This window comes from Lucilia sericata, unplaced genomic scaffold (genome assembly GCF_015586225.1).
Source record: "Lucilia sericata isolate MDLA Ls3-8-SP2 unplaced genomic scaffold, ASM1558622v1 Contig000847F_arrow, whole genome shotgun sequence".
Taxonomy (NCBI): domain Eukaryota; kingdom Metazoa; phylum Arthropoda; class Insecta; order Diptera; family Calliphoridae; genus Lucilia; species Lucilia sericata.
The window spans coordinates 69,239-87,550 of record NW_023994839.1 but is presented as its reverse complement, the minus strand read 5'-3'; the positions used below and the strand labels follow the sequence as shown (position 1 = coordinate 87,550).

General features: G+C 28.5%; 2 protein-coding genes across 3 annotated transcripts in view; one reads left to right on the top strand and one right to left on the bottom strand.

Annotated features, from left to right (window-relative positions):
- LOC119608536 (rhophilin-2) overlaps positions 1 to 18,312 on the top strand; it is a 132,264-nt gene that overhangs the window by 71,245 nt on the left and 42,707 nt on the right. The window lies entirely within an intron of this gene.
- LOC119608537 (putative odorant-binding protein A10) lies at positions 2,331 to 3,239 on the bottom strand. Of its 2 annotated transcripts, none has more exons than XM_037962994.1 (2): positions 2,965 to 3,239; positions 2,331 to 2,897 (listed from the first exon to the last, which is right to left on the bottom strand). In XM_037962994.1, the coding sequence occupies exons 1-2, from the start codon at positions 3,188 to 3,190 to the stop codon at positions 2,692 to 2,694; spliced, it is 432 nt and encodes a 143-aa protein (XP_037818922.1). In that variant the 5' UTR covers positions 3,191 to 3,239; the 3' UTR covers positions 2,331 to 2,691. The 2 variants fall into 2 exon arrangements, with proteins under 2 accessions (XP_037818922.1, XP_037818921.1); XM_037962993.1 differs by having other exon boundaries at positions 2,331 to 2,881.

Here is an 18,312-nt window from a genome sequence, read left to right as displayed (position 1 = left end):
TACACGGACGGACGGACAGACGGACGGACATAGCTAAATCGACTCAGAAAATGATTCTGAGCCGATTGGTATACTTTAAGGTATAGGACCAATATTATTGTGTGTAACGAACATCAGCACAAACCCAATATACCCTCCCCACTAAAGTGGTGTAAGGTATAAAAACGAAGTGAATAAATAAATTGATATGTGCTATGTGTATGGACTCATACCACTTTAAAAAATAAAAGGTTCAAATATGTATAAAATTAGCTCTGCGGAATTTTGTTTTGCATGAGTCAAAAATAAAATAAGATCGTAATTTTCAAATTAATGAAAATTATGGCTCAAAAAAGAAAATAAAAACAGTTTTTTGAAACAAATCCTAATCCCGAAAAAATCCCGGGATTTATTTTCCAAATACCGGGATTCGGGATTTGCCAATCCCGAAAAATCCCGGGATTTTCGGGATCGGGATTTCGGGATTGGCATCCCTAGTTTTCATAGACATTTTTAAATATGATTTTAAAGACAATTTTCATAGACATGCAACATACTTATTCGCTTATTGCTACAGATATTTGAAATGGAGCAGAGCTTACAATCTAAAAAAACAAATAAGAAAGTCTGCAAACATGACATCCAAACCTGTCATATTTAAAAGTTGACCTAATATGGGTTCTTAAGCTAATTTTTTTACAATTTTCACTATCTTCCAGGTTTGAGGGTAATGATTATATTTTCAATTACATTTAAAGTAATTTTCTTGTACTTGAAATTTTTCCAATTACAATTACTTGTAATTGAAATTTTTCTAATTGCAATTACTTGTAATTGTAATTTTCTCCCTTATAATTACATATCATATCAATACAAGTAATTGAAATTAGTCGAATAGACATGTAATCAAGAACTTTGTGTAATCATTAATCCCATTATAAGATTTTTTAAATTGGAGATTGAAAGAGAGCGTAATGACGTGGACTTACAAAACTGCTTACTTTTTAATGACTAATAAGTACTATCAGCATTACCTTTAAGCACTGTTATAATAACTTACATGTAATCAGCTTTTGAATTTTGAAGTTGTATTAGTTAGTTAGTTAGTTAGTTAGTTAGTTAGTTAGTTAGTTAGTTAGTTAGTTAGTTAGTTAGTTAGTTAGTTAGTTAGTTAGTTAGTTAGTTAGTTAGTTAGTTAGTTAGTTAGTTAGTTAGTTAGTTAGTTAGTTAGTTAGTAGTTAGTTAGTTAGTTAGTTAGTTAGTTAGTTAGTTAGTTAGTTAGTTAGTTAGTTAGTTAGTTAGTTAGTTAGTTAGTTAGTTAGTTAGTTAGTTAGTTAGTTAGTTAGTTAGTTAGTTAGTTAGTTAGTAGTTAGTTAGTTAGTTAGTTAGTTAGTTAGTTAGTTAGTTAGTTAGTTAGTTAGTTAGTTAGTTAGTTAGTTAGTTAGTAGTTAGTTAGTTAGTTAGTTAGTTAGTTAGTTAGTTAGTTAGTTAGTTAGTTAGTTAGTTAGTTAGTTAGTTAGTTAGTTAGTTAGTTAGTTAGTTAGTTAGTTAGTTAGTTAGTTAGTTAGTTAGTTAGTTAGTTAGTAGTTAGTAGTTAGTTAGTTAGTTAGTTAGTTAGTTAGTTAGTTAGTTAGTTAGTTAGTAGTTAGTAGTTAGTTAGTTAGTTAGTTAGTAGTTAGTTAGTTAGTTAGTTAGTTAGTAGTTAGTTAGTTAGTAGTAGTTAGTTAGTTAGTTAGTTAGTTAGTTAGTTAGTTAGTTAGTTAGTTAGTTAGTTAGTTAGTTAGTTAGTTAGTTAGTTGCAAGTACAGCCTGGAGTAAGTGAGAACCTGTAAAAAGGGACTTTTTAGTACTTTTCGTTTTTTCAAAAGGTTCTTTTTGAATTTCCTAATATATAGCCCTCTGTAAGTGAAATCCTATGAAAGGGAAATTTTTGGTACTTCTTCGTCCTTCAAAGGTTACTTTTTGAATTTCCCAATATATAGCCCTCAGAAATTGAGCCCCTATAATTGGGAACTTTTTGGTACTTTTTCGTACTTTTTGAATTTTCTATAACATTAAACCTAGAAACATAAAATTAAGCATGTATAGCCCTGAACATATAACAACCTATAAAAAGGATATTTTGGTACTTTTTACTAAAAAGTACTTTTGGAGTTTTCTATAACATGGAACCTAGAAACATGATATTAAGTAAATGATAACCTATAAAATGGAACATTTTGGTACATTTTCGATTGGAACTATTGGAATACTTTTTAATATTAAATCTAGAACCATAGAAATGAACATGCAGCGCCCCGATTGAATAGAAATCTATATAATTAGGGTATATAAGAGACGGTACAGCCGAATATAAAACTCTTGTTTTATTTTATTACCATTTTATCATTTAAACTGCATTTATTTTATACAAATTTACAACCAGTCCTAAGATTAGTAATTCAAAAATGTTGGTTAAAATATGAAATGAAAGGACAAGTTTTTCTTTTGTGTCCAAAAACTTTGTCAATGTTTTGTTAATATGAATATGCGAAAATGTTAGAAAAAGTATTATATTGCTTTCATTTTATCATGATACCGTTATTGTTTAAATATAATAAAATAAACATAAAAAGAGCTTAAAACTACTTGACGATAATTACAGGGAAGCATTAGTCCATTAGCGGATAACAGGGTCAGTCCTTGGCGGGATTTTCTTCTTCTTTATCTACCTTAGTAGTAGTATTCTCTTTCTGCATTAAGTAGGCCTTGCGGTAAGAGCCCTCTGGATCGTAGATTTTCTCCAAACGATTCCAATCCGCGGGACGGTTGTCGATAAGATGATGCGTAACCTTGTCCGAACCGTATTTCTGACGTTCCGTGCATTTGGCGCAATTTGTCATTATAGCGTCGGGAAGAGTCTCTAAAATTTGAAAATTCTTCAAAATTGCGAAATTTCGTTTGTTAATGGCAACGGGATAAAGGTGTAAGGTTTAGTTAACTTACCTTTTAGCATTTTGGCATCAGGAGTGCAAGGACCCAAACCTTCTAAACATTTGATGTAGTTGTTTAATAAACGTTCCTGGCCCAAAATCTCATCTATATCAATATTATCGAATTTATTGTCATAGGTTTGTTTTAAAGGTGCTGCCGTGGTAGCAGGAGGATGTGGTACCGCTTGTATAAGGGTCACTAAAGTTAATACAACTCCCAAACAAATTAAATGCGACATTTTTATTAGTTTTTTTTAAACACTGTTTTAGTTTTGTATCTCCAAATAATATTCTAAATTTTTATTGCAACTTTGAAAGCTTTTTATACCCAGTTTTTGTATAAAAAACATGCGTGTTTTCTAATCAGCTATTTACCAACTTAATTCAAATTTAATCATTTATAATTTAATAAGAATTTAAGCCAAATTATTGAAAATTGTAAGCAATTGTTTTAATTTAAACCAATTAAAGGTAATTTTAATTCCAATAACATTCTAACGATTTTTCCTATTTTTAGTTATAACTTTTTAGTTATTTTTAAAGTTTTATTTAGAAAAGTATTGCTTTTGCTTGGAATTTAACATTTAAATTAATACATTAAACTAAAACTAAGTTAATGGTAGTTTTTCTTATTTAACCTAGTGGCATTAAAATGTCCACAATATTTCATTATTATTTACCAACCACCAAAGGGCATCATCTTTTTTTCTTTTTTGAATAGTGAAGGAAAGAAAATATTCTCAAATCCAGCCACCAACTTAATAACTATAATCTTTAACAAAATATCTTATTAGAACAAAAACGTGAAATTGTAAAAATTTTACAAAAAGAAAAACTCTTCTCAGCGTTCTTTAGGATCATCTCGCTGTGTAAAAAAAGTTCGTGTTTTAAGTCTTTTGTTGTGTGTGAGAGTTTCTTTCTAGTTTAGGGCGACCATAAAACTGTGCGATGTCATAATTTATGAACTTGAAATTTTTTCTTTATTGTAGTTGTTTTTTTTTTTTTCTAAATCCCCTGACATTAATGACATAAATCCAGTAAATTTTGAAAAAAAATTTCAATGAGATAATAAAAATCGCCTTTAGTCCTTTTTTGTTGTTGTGAATTTCTAAGATTATTAGAATTTTTGTAGTTTTTGTTTTCTTCTTCGTAGGAAAATCATTAAGGTGGGGCTCTGTTGTATGGAATATTTTAAGCAGTGTGAGATTTAGATTTTGTGAAAAAATAAAAAAAATTAAAACAATAATATTTCAAAATGTGAAAAATTAAATATGTGAAGGATTATTTTTGGTACTTTTTCGTTGTTTAATTGGTACAATTTGAGTTTTCTATAATATTGTATGTAGAAACATGAAATTTAACATGTAAAACCTGGGGTACATGACAACCTATTAATGGAAACTTTTTGGTACTTTTTAATTCTTCAGAAGGACAGTTCCTATAACATTGAACCTAGAAGTATGAAATCTAGCATGTAGGGCCCGGAAAACTTGAGAACCTTAAAAAGGTAAGGGCATTTTGGTACCTTTGCGTTCTTCGAAAGGTACATTAAGTAGTTAGTAAGTTAGTGAGTTAGTTAGTAAGTTAGTAAGTTAGTAAGTTAGTGAGTTAGTTAGTTAGTAAGTTAGTAAGTTAGTAAGTTAGTAAGTTAGTAAGTTAGTAAGTTAGTAAGTTAGTAAGTTAGTAAGTTAGTAAGTTAGTAAGTTAGTAAGTTAGTAAGTTAGTAAGTTAGTAAGTTAGTAAGTTAGTAAGTTAGTTAGTTAGTTAGGTAGTAAGTTAGTAAGTTAGGAAGTTAGTAAGTCAGTAAGTTAGTAAGTTAGTAAGTTAGTAAGTTAGTAAGTTAGTAAGTTAGTAAGTTAGTAAGTTAGTAAGTTAGTAAGTTAGTAAGTTAGTGAGTTAGTTAGTTAGTAAGTTAGTAAGTTAGTAAGTTAGTAAGTTAGTAAGTTAGTAAGTTAGTAAGTTAGTAAGTTAGTAAGTTAGTAAGTTAGTAAGTTAGTAAGTTAGTAAGTTAGTAAGTTAGTAAGTTAGTAAGTTAGTAAGTTGGTAAGTTAGTAAGTTAGTAAGTTATTAAGTTAGTTAGTAAGTTAGTTAGGTAGTAAGTTATTTAGTTAGTTAGGTAGTTAAAAGGGTGTTAGTTAGTTAGTTAGTTAGTTAGTTAGTTAGTTAGTTAGTTAGTTAGTTAGTTAGTTAGTTAGTTAGTTAGTTAGTTAGTTAGTTAGTTAGTTAGTTAGTTAGTTAGTTAGTTAGTTAGTTAGTTAGTTAGTTAGTTAGTTAGTTAGTTAGTTAGTTAGTTAGTTAGTTAGTTAGTTAGTTAGTTAGTTAGTAGTTAGTTAGTTAGTAGTTAGTTAGTAGTTAGTTAGTTAGTTAGTAGTTAGTTAGTTAGTTAGTTAGTTAGTTAGTTAGTTAGTTAGTTAGTAGTTAGTTAGTTAGTTAGTTAGTTAGTTAGTTAGTTAGTTAGTTAGTTAGTTAGTTAGTTAGTTAGTTAGTTAGTTAGTTAGTTAGTTAGTTAGTAGTTAGTTAGTTAGTTAGTTAGTTAGTTAGTTAGTTAGTTAGTTAGTTAGTTAGTAGTTAGTTAGTTAGTTAGTTAGTTAGTTAGTTAGTTAGTTAGTTAGTTAGTTAGTTAGTTAGTTAGTTAGTTAGTTAGTTAGTTAGTTAGTTAGTTAGTTAGTTAGTTAGTTAGTTAGTTAGTTAGTTAGTTAGTTAGTAGTTAGTTAGTTAGTTAGTTAGTTAGTTAGTTAGTTAGTTAGTTAGTTAGTTAGTTAGTTAGTTAGTTAGTTAGTTAGTTAGTTAGTTAGTTAGTTAGTTAGTTAGTTAGTTAGTTAGTTAGTTAGTTAGTTAGTAGTTAGTTAGTTAGTTAGTTAGTTAGTTAGTTAGTTAGTAGTTAGTTAGTTAGTTAGTTAGTTAGTTAGTTAGTTAGTTAGTTAGTTAGTAGTTAGTTAGTTAGTTAGTTAGTTACATAGCTAGCTAGTTAGTTTCTATAACATTGAACAATTAAATTCAGCATATATGTAGGTCCGGAGAAAATGAGAACCTAGGGGAACTTTTTCAAAAGGTACTTTTTGGTATCTTTTCGTACTTCAACAATTACTTTTTGAGTTTTCAAGAATATTAAACCTATAACCGAGAACTTTTTGTTCCCTATTCGTTCTTCAAAATGTACTTATTGAGTTTTGGATAACATTGAACCTAGAAACATGAAATTAATAATGTATGGCCCGGAGTAAGTGAGAACCTATAAAATGGGACATTTACGTACCTTTCAATCTTCAAATAGTACTATTGGAATTTATTTCTTTAACTGTCAAATGAAAATCTTTAAAAGGGGACTTTCGCAAATTCGTACAGACTGTTTGTTTAATTCACTATGGTGAAGGGTATATAAGATTCGGCACAGCCGAATATAGAACTCTTACTTGTTTTAATACTATTTCGTAATCAAGAATTTTAATAAATTTTCTAAATATTTTGTTCTTATTGATTCTAAAAAAATGGGTTGGTTGTTTAGTTCATAACGCATTCTATTGTATTGTATTATTCCTCTTTTATCTTTTGTTTAGATATTTCTTATGAAATATGGTTCAGGAAGTTAAGAGTTGGCTCACAAAAAAACAACAACAATAATCACAACAAAAGAGGAAAATATAAAGGAGGAAAGAAAGAAAAAAAAACTAGGAAAATGCATTGTAAAGCCGACATATAACGCCACATATAAGTACATATAATTATGCACTCATAAAATCATATAAAAAAGCAGTTTTTCTTAAATCATTTTTTTATAATTTTTTTAAACACTTTTTTTTTCTTTTAAACAAATAGCAAAAAAAAAAAGAAAAAAAGCAAATAAACTGTTATGCTTGGTTTAGCAATTTTTCTTAAAAATAAATGGACAGACGGACGTTACCAACAGCTGTTGTAGCTTTAGGATGAAGTTTGTTTTAAAGCCTTTACCACTATAATTTTGCCTTTTGTTAAGACAAATAAATATAAGTAGTTGTTTGATAAGCATTTTATTATTGTAGATTAGTTCTAGCTAAATTAAGTTTTATTTTTTAGCTAAACTTTAAATTGCTGATTTAGCTGGATTCTTTTTTTTTTCAAAATAAACTCCCCGGAAGTTTGAAAATTGCAATATTGGTATTGTTTTAGTTTGTTAAAGTCATTATTTTATAGTTTTTTATGTCTAGGTTTAGTTGTTAAGTAAATTATGTAATAAAAGTTTATTTATATTTTTACCATTTGTAAAATTTATTTAAATTTAACATAATTTTTCGTACCTTTTATTACTTTAGCTCTTGTTATTGTAAATTTATAAAACATATTGTATATAAAATTAATTAGAGCATAAAATCTGTTGTATTTTACAAATTAGTTTACTACAGAAATTGTTGCATACAAATCTTGTTTTTTTTTAACGCTTTAAATAGAGGGCATCAGCTTCAAGTTACACAGTTTGTTTTATTCATAATTTCTTTCGTAAATTGATAAATTAGTTTTAAGTTTTAATATTTCTTTTGTTTTATATATTAAAAAATCATATGTGTTTTAAGAGGGAATTATGTTTTTTTAAATGATATCCGTAACCGGAATTAAACTTTAATAGATTGCCTAAGACTGTTACTTCGCAAAGTAGGCGATTAGATAAACTATTTATATTACAACAAATACATAAAGATTTAGTATTTTAGCTTAATATCCATCTAAGTCATAAATTTGCCTAAATGACCACTTGTCCAAACCAGTTTGCATGTGATCAGTTATAACTCTTTTAAATCATATCTTACTAGTCCCCTTTATTAGCATCACCATTAACATTTCAACAAAATAATTTCGATATCAATGACATTTTTCACAACAACAAGCAGACTCTAATTACTTTAATATTTATTTTATTGAACATGAAAAATAAAAAATTTTTCCTATACGAATTTAAATATTTAGTAATATGAGTATCTTGACAATCAAAGTAATTTAATGACAATTTACAAATTGCATTTAAAAACCTATAGAATTAGAGGGAAAAGAAGAGAGAACAAATTTAAACAGATACAAAGAACATATGATGTTGTTGGTCGATACCTGGTGATGCAACAACATTTTCTACAACTTTATGACTTACAAATAACAACAAGAAAATACATGTACATATTTTTAACTAACTTAACTAATACATTCATCTAAATTATTAGTTTAGATGAAAAATTATAATTAATAAAAATAGTTAAAAGAAAAAATAATATTTAAAAGAATAAATTCTTGAATTGAAATACTAATGTATAAAACATGATCCATAACTGAGCTATATCTGAAGTATACTTGAACTGTAATTGAACTAGAATTGAAATAAAATTGAAATAGAATTGAACTAGAATTGAACTAGAACTGAACTAGAACTGAACTAAAATTGAACTAGAACTGAACTAGAACTGAACTAAAACTGAACTAGAGAACTGAACTAGAACTGAACTAGAACTGAACTGAACTAGAACTGAACTAGAACTGAACTAGAACTGAACTAGAACTGAACTAGAACTGAACTAGAACTGAACTAGAACTGAACTAGAACTGAACTAGAACTGAACTAGAACTGAACTAGAACTGAACTAGAACTGAACTAGAACTGAACTAGAACTGAACTAGAACTGAACTAGAACTGAACTAGAACTGAACTAGAACTGAACTAGAACTGAACTAGAACTGAACTAGAACTGAACTAGAACTGAACTAGAACTGAACTAGAACTGAACTAGAACTGAACTAGAACTGAACTAGAAACTGAACTAGAACTGAACTAGAACTGAACTAGAACTGAACTAGAACTGAACTAGAACTGAACTAGAACTGAACTAGAACTGAACTAGAACTGAACTAGAACTGAACTAGAACTGAACTAGAACTGAACTAGAACTGAACTAGAACTGAACTAGAACTGAACTAGAACTGAACTAGAACTGAACTAGAACTGAACTAGAACTGAACTAGAACTGAACTAGAACTGAACTAGAACTGAACTAGAACTGAACTAGAACTGAACTAGAACTGAACTAGAACTGAACTAGAACTGAACTAGAACTGAACTAGAACTGAACTAGAACTGAACTAGAACTGAACTAGAACTGAACTAGAACTGAACTAGAACTGAACTAGAACTGAACTAGAACTGAACTAGAACTGAACTAGAACTGAACTAGAACTGAACTAGAACTGAACTAGAACTGAACTAGAACTGAACTAGAACTGAACTAGAACTGAACTAGAACTGAACTAGAACTGAACTAGAACTGAACTGAACTAAACTGAACTGGAACTGAACTAGAACTGAACTAGAACTGAACTAGAACTGAACTAGAACTGAACTAGAACTGAACTAGAACTGAACTAGAACTGAAATAGAATTGAACTAGAATGAACTAGAACTGAACTAGAACTGAACTAGAACTGAACTAGAACTGAACTAGAACTGAACTAGAACTGAACTAGAACTGAACTAGAACTGAACTAGAACTGAACTAGAACTGAACTAGAACTGAACTAGAACTGAACTAGAACTGAACTAGAACTGAACTAGAACTAAACTAGAACTGAACTAGAACTGAACTAGAACTGAATGAACTAGAACTGAACTAGAACTGAACTAGAACTGAACTAGAACTGAACTAGAACTGAACTAGAACTGAACTAGAACTGAACTAGAACTGAACTAGAACTGAACTAGAACTGAACTAGAACTGAACTAGAACTGAACTAGAACTGAACTAGAACTGAACTAGAACTGAACTAGAAGAACTAGAACTGAACTAGAACTGAACTAGAACTGAACTAGAACTGAACTAGAACTGAACTAGAACTGAACTAGAACTGAACTAGAACTGAACTAGAACTGAACTAGAACTGAACTAGAACTGAACTAGAACTGAACTAGAACTGAACTAGAACTGAACTAGAACTGAACTAGAACTGAACTAGAACTGAACTAGAACTGAACTAGAACTGAACTAGAACTGAACTAGAACTGAACTAGAACTGAACTAGAACTGAACTAGAACTGAACTAGAACTGAACTAGATCTGAACTAGAACTGAACTAGAACTGAACTAGATCTGAACTAGAACTGAACTAGATCTGAACTAGAACTGAACTAGAACTGAACTAGAACTGAACTAGAACTGAACTAGAACTGAACTAGAACTGAACTAGTACTGAACTAGAACTGAACTAGAACTGAACTAGAACTGAACTAAAACTGAACTAGAACTGAATAATGAAAAATTAAAAAAATGAGGTTTCGTATAAAAATACAATTTTTGGGAAGATTATTGAACAAATTTTTAAGTTTATATTAAATTTTTATGGAAAATCGAGTTTTTAGTTAAAAATCGAATATTATATTTCTAGGAAAAATTTATTTTCTTAAAAAAGCGTTTTTTTTTTTAAGAACAAAATTAAATTTTAAGCCACAAAATTCCTATTTCTATGTAATTTTTCTGTTTTTAATAACAATTGGTTTAATTGGTTTTAAAACAGTGTTTTTATACCTTTAAAACTCTGCTTCTATCTAACAACATCCGTAGATTTATTAAAGTTGTAATAAATAATATAGTTTTTCCACTTGATCAAAAGGAAACAAATAACTAAAGCACATACCGCTTTAAATAGTACAAATATAAAAAGAAAGATAAACATAAAAAATAAAGAAAAAAAAACAAACTAAAATAAAAAACTAATAATAAATGATAATGATGTTGTTAAGGCTCGTAAAAGAAAACAACAAGATGCATAAGAAAAAAAATGGAAACATTTCTACTCTCTTTGCTAGCTCTCCCAATTTATTCTGTAATAATCTTGTTTTTAAAGCCAAGTTACTTTTGTTAACTCTTAAGCCAAATAGAACAACAAACAAACAGACGGACAGACTCATAGTTGTTTATGGATAAAGAAAATAAGTTTAAACCACAAGCAGAAGAAGAAGAAGATGAAAACGGTCCATTGATGACTTTCTTCTTAAGATTCTAGCATGAGAACGTTTTCAACTTTCAAACGTAACAAACGTGTTCATTCGCCATTTATTTGCTCGAGCGGGTTACTACTGCTGCGGTTAAACAAAAAAGTTTCGTTCGAAAATTCAATAAAAAAGTAGAAAATTATTTAAATTTCTTTAACGTTTACGAGTAAAGAAATAAAAAAAAGAAATTGTTGTTTAAATTGTTAGTGGCAATTGTGTGTTTTGTTCTTATTGTAAACAACTTTTTTGGTTAGTGGTTGTTGATTCTTTGTAATTTTATAACAATAGAAATTAACATTTAAATTGAGTGTGAAATAATGTTAAATTCTCTTTTTTTTTTTTTTTTTGCTAAATAGACATAAAAAAATTGTATAAACGAAGCAAAATTCTTAAACCATAAAAGTAAAAACGCCAATGCATGTGTCTTAAGTCTTTTGTTTTGCTAATAAAAGCAAATTAGTGAAATTATCTAAAAATGTCGAGAAAAAGTTTCTAAACTTGTGGTAAATTTTACTATATTAATAAGAAAAAAGTATTTTAACAGAAATTATTATAAAAAAATGAAATTGTTGATGTAAAATTAACATAAATAAAAAATAAAAGAAAAAACTAATCAAATACCATGAGCTATTTAACAAAATTGGAACTGTTGGTGAGTTTAACTTATAAATTTATGTAATTGTTTTATAAATTTTTCTGCTAATAATTTTTATTGTATTGACATTGTTTTTGCTAAATATTAAAAAATTTTCTTGAAAATTCATTTAACCTTCATTTGCAATTGTGTTTATGTACAATTTTGTTTTAAAAGTTTTAAAAATAATGTTTATTTGTTGTCATTACCAACAAACCGTGTAATTAGAACTATTTTGTTTTCTGTTATTATTTTACATATTGTTCTTTTCAGTTCAAGTAGTGTGTTTTGCATTGTATGCATACTTATACTTTTTATTAGCAAACGAGGTTGACCCCAAAATGTCTTTGCAAATTTGGTTGGTATTAATTACTAACTTAAAATAAAATGGGAACAAAGTAGTATTTTAATTTGATTTTAGATTTCTACACGTTTTATTTAAAATATCAGTTTTTCTAGTTAAGTGAATTAGAACTGAACTAGAACTGAACTAGAACTGAAGTAGAACTGAACTAGAACTGACCTAGAACTGACCTAGAACTGACCTAGAACTGAACTAGAACTGAACTAGAACTGAACTAGAACTGAACTAGAACTGAACTAGAACTGAACTAGAACTGAACTAGAACTGAACTAGAACTGAACTAGAACTGAACTAGAACTGAACTAGAACTGAACTAGAACTGAACTAGAACTGAACTAGAACTGAACTAGAACTGAACTAGAACTGAACTAGAACTGAACTAGAACTGAACTAGAACTGAACTAGAACTGAACTAGAACTGAACTAGAACTGAACTAGAACTGAACTAAAACTGAACTAGAACTGAACTAGAACTGAACTAGAACTGAACTAGAACTGAACTAGAACTGAACTAGAACTGAACTAGAACTGAACTAGAACTGAACTAGAACTGAACTAGAACTGAACTAGAACTGAACTAGAACTGAACTAGAACTGAACTAGAACTGAACTAGAACTGAACTAGAACTGAACTAGAAACTGAACTAGAACTGAACTAGAACTGAACTAGAACTGAACTAGAACTGAGAACTGAACTAGAACTGAACTAGAACTGAACTAGAACTGAACTAGAACTGAACTAGAACTGAACTAGACTGAACTAGAACTGAACTAGAACTGAACTAGAACTGAACTAGAACTGAACTAGAACTGAACTAGACTGACTAGAACTGACTAAACTGAACTAGAACTGAACTAGAACTGAACTAGAACTGAACTAGAACTGAACTAGAACTGAACTAGAAACTGAACTAGAACTGAACTAGAACTGAACTAGAACTGAACTAGAACTGAACTAGACTGAACTAGAACTGAACTAGACTGAACTAGAACTGAACTAGAACTGAACTAGAACTGAACTAGAACTGAAACTAGAACTGAACTAGAACTGAACTAGAACTGACAACTAGAACTGAAACTAGAACTGAACTAGAACTGAACTAGAAACTGAACTAGAACTGAACTAGAACTGAACTAGAACTGAACAGAACTGAACTAGAAACTGAACTAGAAACTGAACTAGAACTGAACTAGAACTGAACTAGAACTGAACTAGAACTGAACTAGAACTGAAAAAACTAGAACTGAACTAGAACTGAACTAGAAACTGAACTAGAACTGAACTAGAACTGAACTAGAACTGAACTAGAACTGAACTAGAACTGAACTAGAACTGAACTAGAACTGAACTAGAACTGAACTAGAACTGAACTAGAACTGAACTAGAACTGAACTAGAACTGAACTAGAACTGAACTAGAACTGAACTAGAACTGAACTAGAACTGAACTAGAACTGAACTAGAACTGAACTAGAACTGAACTAGAACTGAACTAGAACTGAACTAGAACTGAACTAGAACTGAACTAGAACTGAACTAGAACTGAACTAGAACTGAACTAGAACTGAACTAGAACTGAACTAGAACTGAACTAGAACTGAACTAGAACTGAACTGGAACTGAACTAGAACTGTATTAAAATTTCATTTGTTTTAAAAATTTTCAATGTGATCCTCGTATTTCTCCAAGTAAACACTTATATGTATTCCATTCGCATGGTTCTTTGTTAAGTATTTCCCATTAAAAATATTTTTCTATCACTTTTGTTAGATTTTTCCTTATTTTAGCTCGTTTCTTATAAAAGAATTGAGGTTAGGCTATTTGTTAACGTACAACTGTTAATTAAGTGTGAAAAAATTCTAACCACACATTTGATTACAGAATTTTGAACAATGTTTTAGTGAAGGAAAATGTCATTTAAATGTTGAGTCATTATTGTTTCTCATAAAATGTTGTTGTTTTTAGTTTTTGCAATTATATTTTTTCCAGTGATTGGTTCTATTGTTATTAATTAAAAAAATATCTTAAATATTGAACTAAATATTCCGGACTAAGGTTGATTTTTATAAAACCTTATGTGTTATGTAATTTCCCAATGTTTATTTTGATATTTTTAACTCTTTTTTTAAATTATTTTAATTAAAATATATATTTTTCTTTCTATTTTCAGGTAAGAACTTTTACAATCGTTAACTATGATAAACCATGAGTAAGTTCTATTTGATTAACTTTTGCAATTTATGGAAAATTGTTTCGTAATATTTTAAAAGTCGTTAACCTCGTAAAAATAAATCGTTTGGGATTAAACTAATGAAATGCACGATTTTCCAATTAGTTGTAAAAAATAATGAAGCAATAAATCTTCAGTAATCTTGTTCTACTTTCTAACGTTTATACTTAGATGAAGTTAATAAATATAAATAGACAAATTTGTCTTTAAAATACTACTAAAATATTAGTAAAAAAACATAAATGAATATTTATTTTTTAACAGTTTTTTTTCAAATCAAATCTAGTTTGCTGTTGAAATTTTTTACGTTAATCTTTTGCTTAAGTCAATGGCAATTTGCTTCTGAAATCTTTTTTTAAACACAGTTTATTTAGCATAATTATAATGTTTTTGTTTAACAAAAAATAAAAACGCATAAATCTGGTTTCTAAAGATTAAAATATTCTTGATTTCTTTGCTTTCAGATTTTGTATGTATTTTCTTAATTTACTTTCTCTATTCATATGAGTTTAATATCTTTGACATCAATTTTTGGAAGATTACTGTTTTTGCTTTCTTTGCCACAACTTTGTATTTACAAATTGTTAAATTTGAAATTCTTGTTTAATTTCTATACTTTATTGTCTTAAAATATTTGTTTTAACTCCAATTTCTTTGGAGGAGTATCGATTTCAGTGAAACATATTTTTATGGCAACAAAAAACTTATTTGTATTAAAAATATTTTTTTTTTATTTTAATTTTGTAACATAAACATTTATCAATTTTTATTGTTTTAAATTTGGTTGTTTTGTAAATTTTTGTTTTTATAAACAAAATTTTTACTCTTTACGTTGTTAACCTCCTTTTTAGGTTTGCTTTGTATGTTAGTTAGACTATAGACTATACTCTCTAACCTATAGACTCTAACCTAGACTATATACTAGAATATAAACAAGAGTAAAAACTAGGCTTTAGACTATACTATAGAGTAGACTAAAATTTAGACTACAGACTAGAATACAGTATAGACTACAATATAGACTAGATTAGACTAGACTATAGACTAGACAAGACAAGACTAGATTACACTAGATTAGACTAGAGAATAGACTAGATTATACTATAGAGTAGATTAAACTAGACTGTAGATTACACTATAGACTAGACTATAGACTACACTATAGACTACACTATAGACTACACTATAGACTAGACTATAGACTACACTATAGACTAGACTATATACTAGACTATAGACTAGACTATAGACTAAACTACAGACTAAACTATAGACTAAACTATAGACTATATACTAGACTATAGACTAAACTATAGACTAAACTATAGACTACACTATAGACTAGACTATAGACTAGACTATAGACTAGACTATAGACTAGACTAGACTATAGACTAGACTATAGACTAGACTATAGACTAGACTATAGACTAGACTATGACTATAGACTAGACTATAGACTAGACTATAGACTAGACTATAGACTAGACTATAGACTAGACTATAGACTAGACTATAGACTAGACTATAGACTAGACTATAGACTAGACTATAGACTAGACTATAGACTAGACTATAGACTAGACTATAGACTAGACTATAGACTAGACTATAGACTAGACTATAGACTAGACTATAGACTAGACTATAGACTAGACTATAGACTAGACTATAGACTAGACTATAGACTAGACTATAGACTAGACTATAGACTAGACTATAGACTAGACTATAGACTAGACTATAGACTAGACTATAGACTAGACTATAGACTAGACTATAGACTAGACTATAGACTAGACTATAGACTAGACTATAGACTAGACTATAGACTAGACTATAGACTAGACTATAGACTAGACTATAGACTAGACTATAGACTAGACTATAGACTAGACTATAGACTAGACTATAGACTAGACTATAGACTAGACTATAGACTAGACTAGATAGACTAGACTATAGACTAGACTATAGACTAGACTATAGACTAGACTATAGACTAGACTATAGACTAGACTATAGACTAGACTATAGACTAGACTATAGACTAGACTATAGACTAGACTATAGACTAGACTATAGACTAGACTATAGACTAGACTAGACTATAGACTAGACTAGACTATAGACTAGACTATAGACTAGACTATAGACTAGACTATAGACTAGACTATAGACTAGACTATAGACTAGACTATAGACTAGACTATAGACTAGACTATAGACTAGACTATAGACTAGACTATAGACTAGACTATAGACTAGACTATAGACTAGACTATAGACTAGACTAGACTATATTATATAGACTAGACTATAGACTAGACTATATTATATTATATAGACTAGACTATATAGACTAGGCTGTAGACAAGACTTAAGTACGATATAAAAAAAAACTATACTATACTTTTTTTTCCCTTTTCTGAAATATTATTGGAATAGAATTGCAATTAGAAATGGTGTAGTAAATATGAAAAAAACATTTTTATTTCCAAACCATTTCGAAACTTTTAACATTTAATGCTCTGCATGTGCATCAATCTGTAAGTATGTTAATAACATGATGCTTCTCTCTCTCACCATCAGTTTTGTAACTGTAATTTAAAAAAATCATAAATGTCAAATTGTCTTTATGCATCTATATTCTACTGAAATTAACTATGCAACCCAATAATTCAACAAATAACTTAACTGCAACAGCAGCAACTGAAACGACAATGACAGCAATTTAGAAAATAAATACAAGTTTAAAAATTTAACATACTTTTTTAAAAAAAATAAAGAAAAATTTCAATAAACTTGATTAGACAAACTGACATCAAAATAAAATTCTATGAATAAGACACTTGAAACAGTTTTGAATTTGGTTGGCGTTGTTGTTGTTAGTTTTTTTTTTTTTTGGCTCAAATATTGATTAGAATAACAGGTCTTTTTTGTTAAAATGCATTTTTTTTATTTGGTAAATGTCTGTAACACACTAACTGAGTGACCCAAATTACATTTTTATATATATGCAAGTAAAGTGTGTTTTCCATGGAAGACTACTTGAGATTTCCATGGAAATTGTTGAAGAAAAACTGAATGAAACTTGTTCTAACAACAAAATCGGAAAAAAATGCTAAAGACAAGTTTACGGTTTATTGAAGTTATTGCAAATTGCTAACACACAATCGTACACACACATAGGCTTATGTTTATTATTTTAAGCCTAAATGCTCAATCTATTGTTGCAAACAAATCAAAAGACTTAAGCAATAAACTTTAATTTTAATTACAATTGACAATTTGACAATTTCAATACTTGCACAATAACAATGAATTAAGAAACGAAACAAAAAGGAAACAGTATTTTTAAATTTCTGCTTCATTGCAAAATCTGTTTTTTTTTAGAAAATTGTTTGAATTGTTTTCGTAATCTGTTTATTAGACCGGCTTTATAACTCTAACAACCTTAACAGTATAAATAATTGAATTTTTTGCTGGTTTTTGTTTGAATTTTATTTTTCTGTTTTTTTTTTTTTTTTTTGTCTTTTAAAGGTAAACCACTTGAACCCGCATATTTTTGCTGATTTTTTCATACATTTTATATTCATGTTGTTCTGCTTTAAATGCATTTAACCAAAAATTCTTTGCTTGAATTTGTTTGAAAGACAAAACACACAAAATCTTAAATCTAAATAAATGTTATTTACCACTACTACTTTAAATCTAAACATTTATTTAGTTTAAAACTGTCATAACTCAAAAAATGATTAAAAAAAATCACTTTGAATAATTTAAGTCATTTCACCGTTTCTACTACTATGTATTGTGTTCTCAATTCAAAATCCCAAATTTAGAATTATAACACTCTTAAAATAATTGAACAATATGCATGTTTTAATGTTTGTATGTACATGAGTTACATATACTTTAAATTATGTTTATGTGAATATTTATTTTAAGAAAAGTTTATGTAGGTCAGTAGTAGCAGTAGTCGTCGTATAAACAGTAGAGTTGACTGTTTGCTGTTTACTTTTTTCTGCTACATAGCAGTGGAAGTGGTAACAAACAGCATTAGTTAACAGCGGTAGTTGTCTGTCTATACTACGACATTGCAGTTGTGACTTTTACAATGTGTTTTTTTGG

What these genes read in the sequence shown, in the direction of transcription:
- LOC119608537 (XM_037962993.1), bottom strand. Translation starts at nt 3,190, where the DNA reads ATGTCGCATTTAATTTGTTTGGGAGTTGTATTAACTTTAGTGACCCTT. An exon ending in TGATGCCAAAATGCTAAAAG is followed by an intron (nt 2,882 to 2,964) that starts GTAAGTTAACTA and finishes TTCAAATTTTAG; the next exon opens with AGACTCTTCCCGACGCTATA.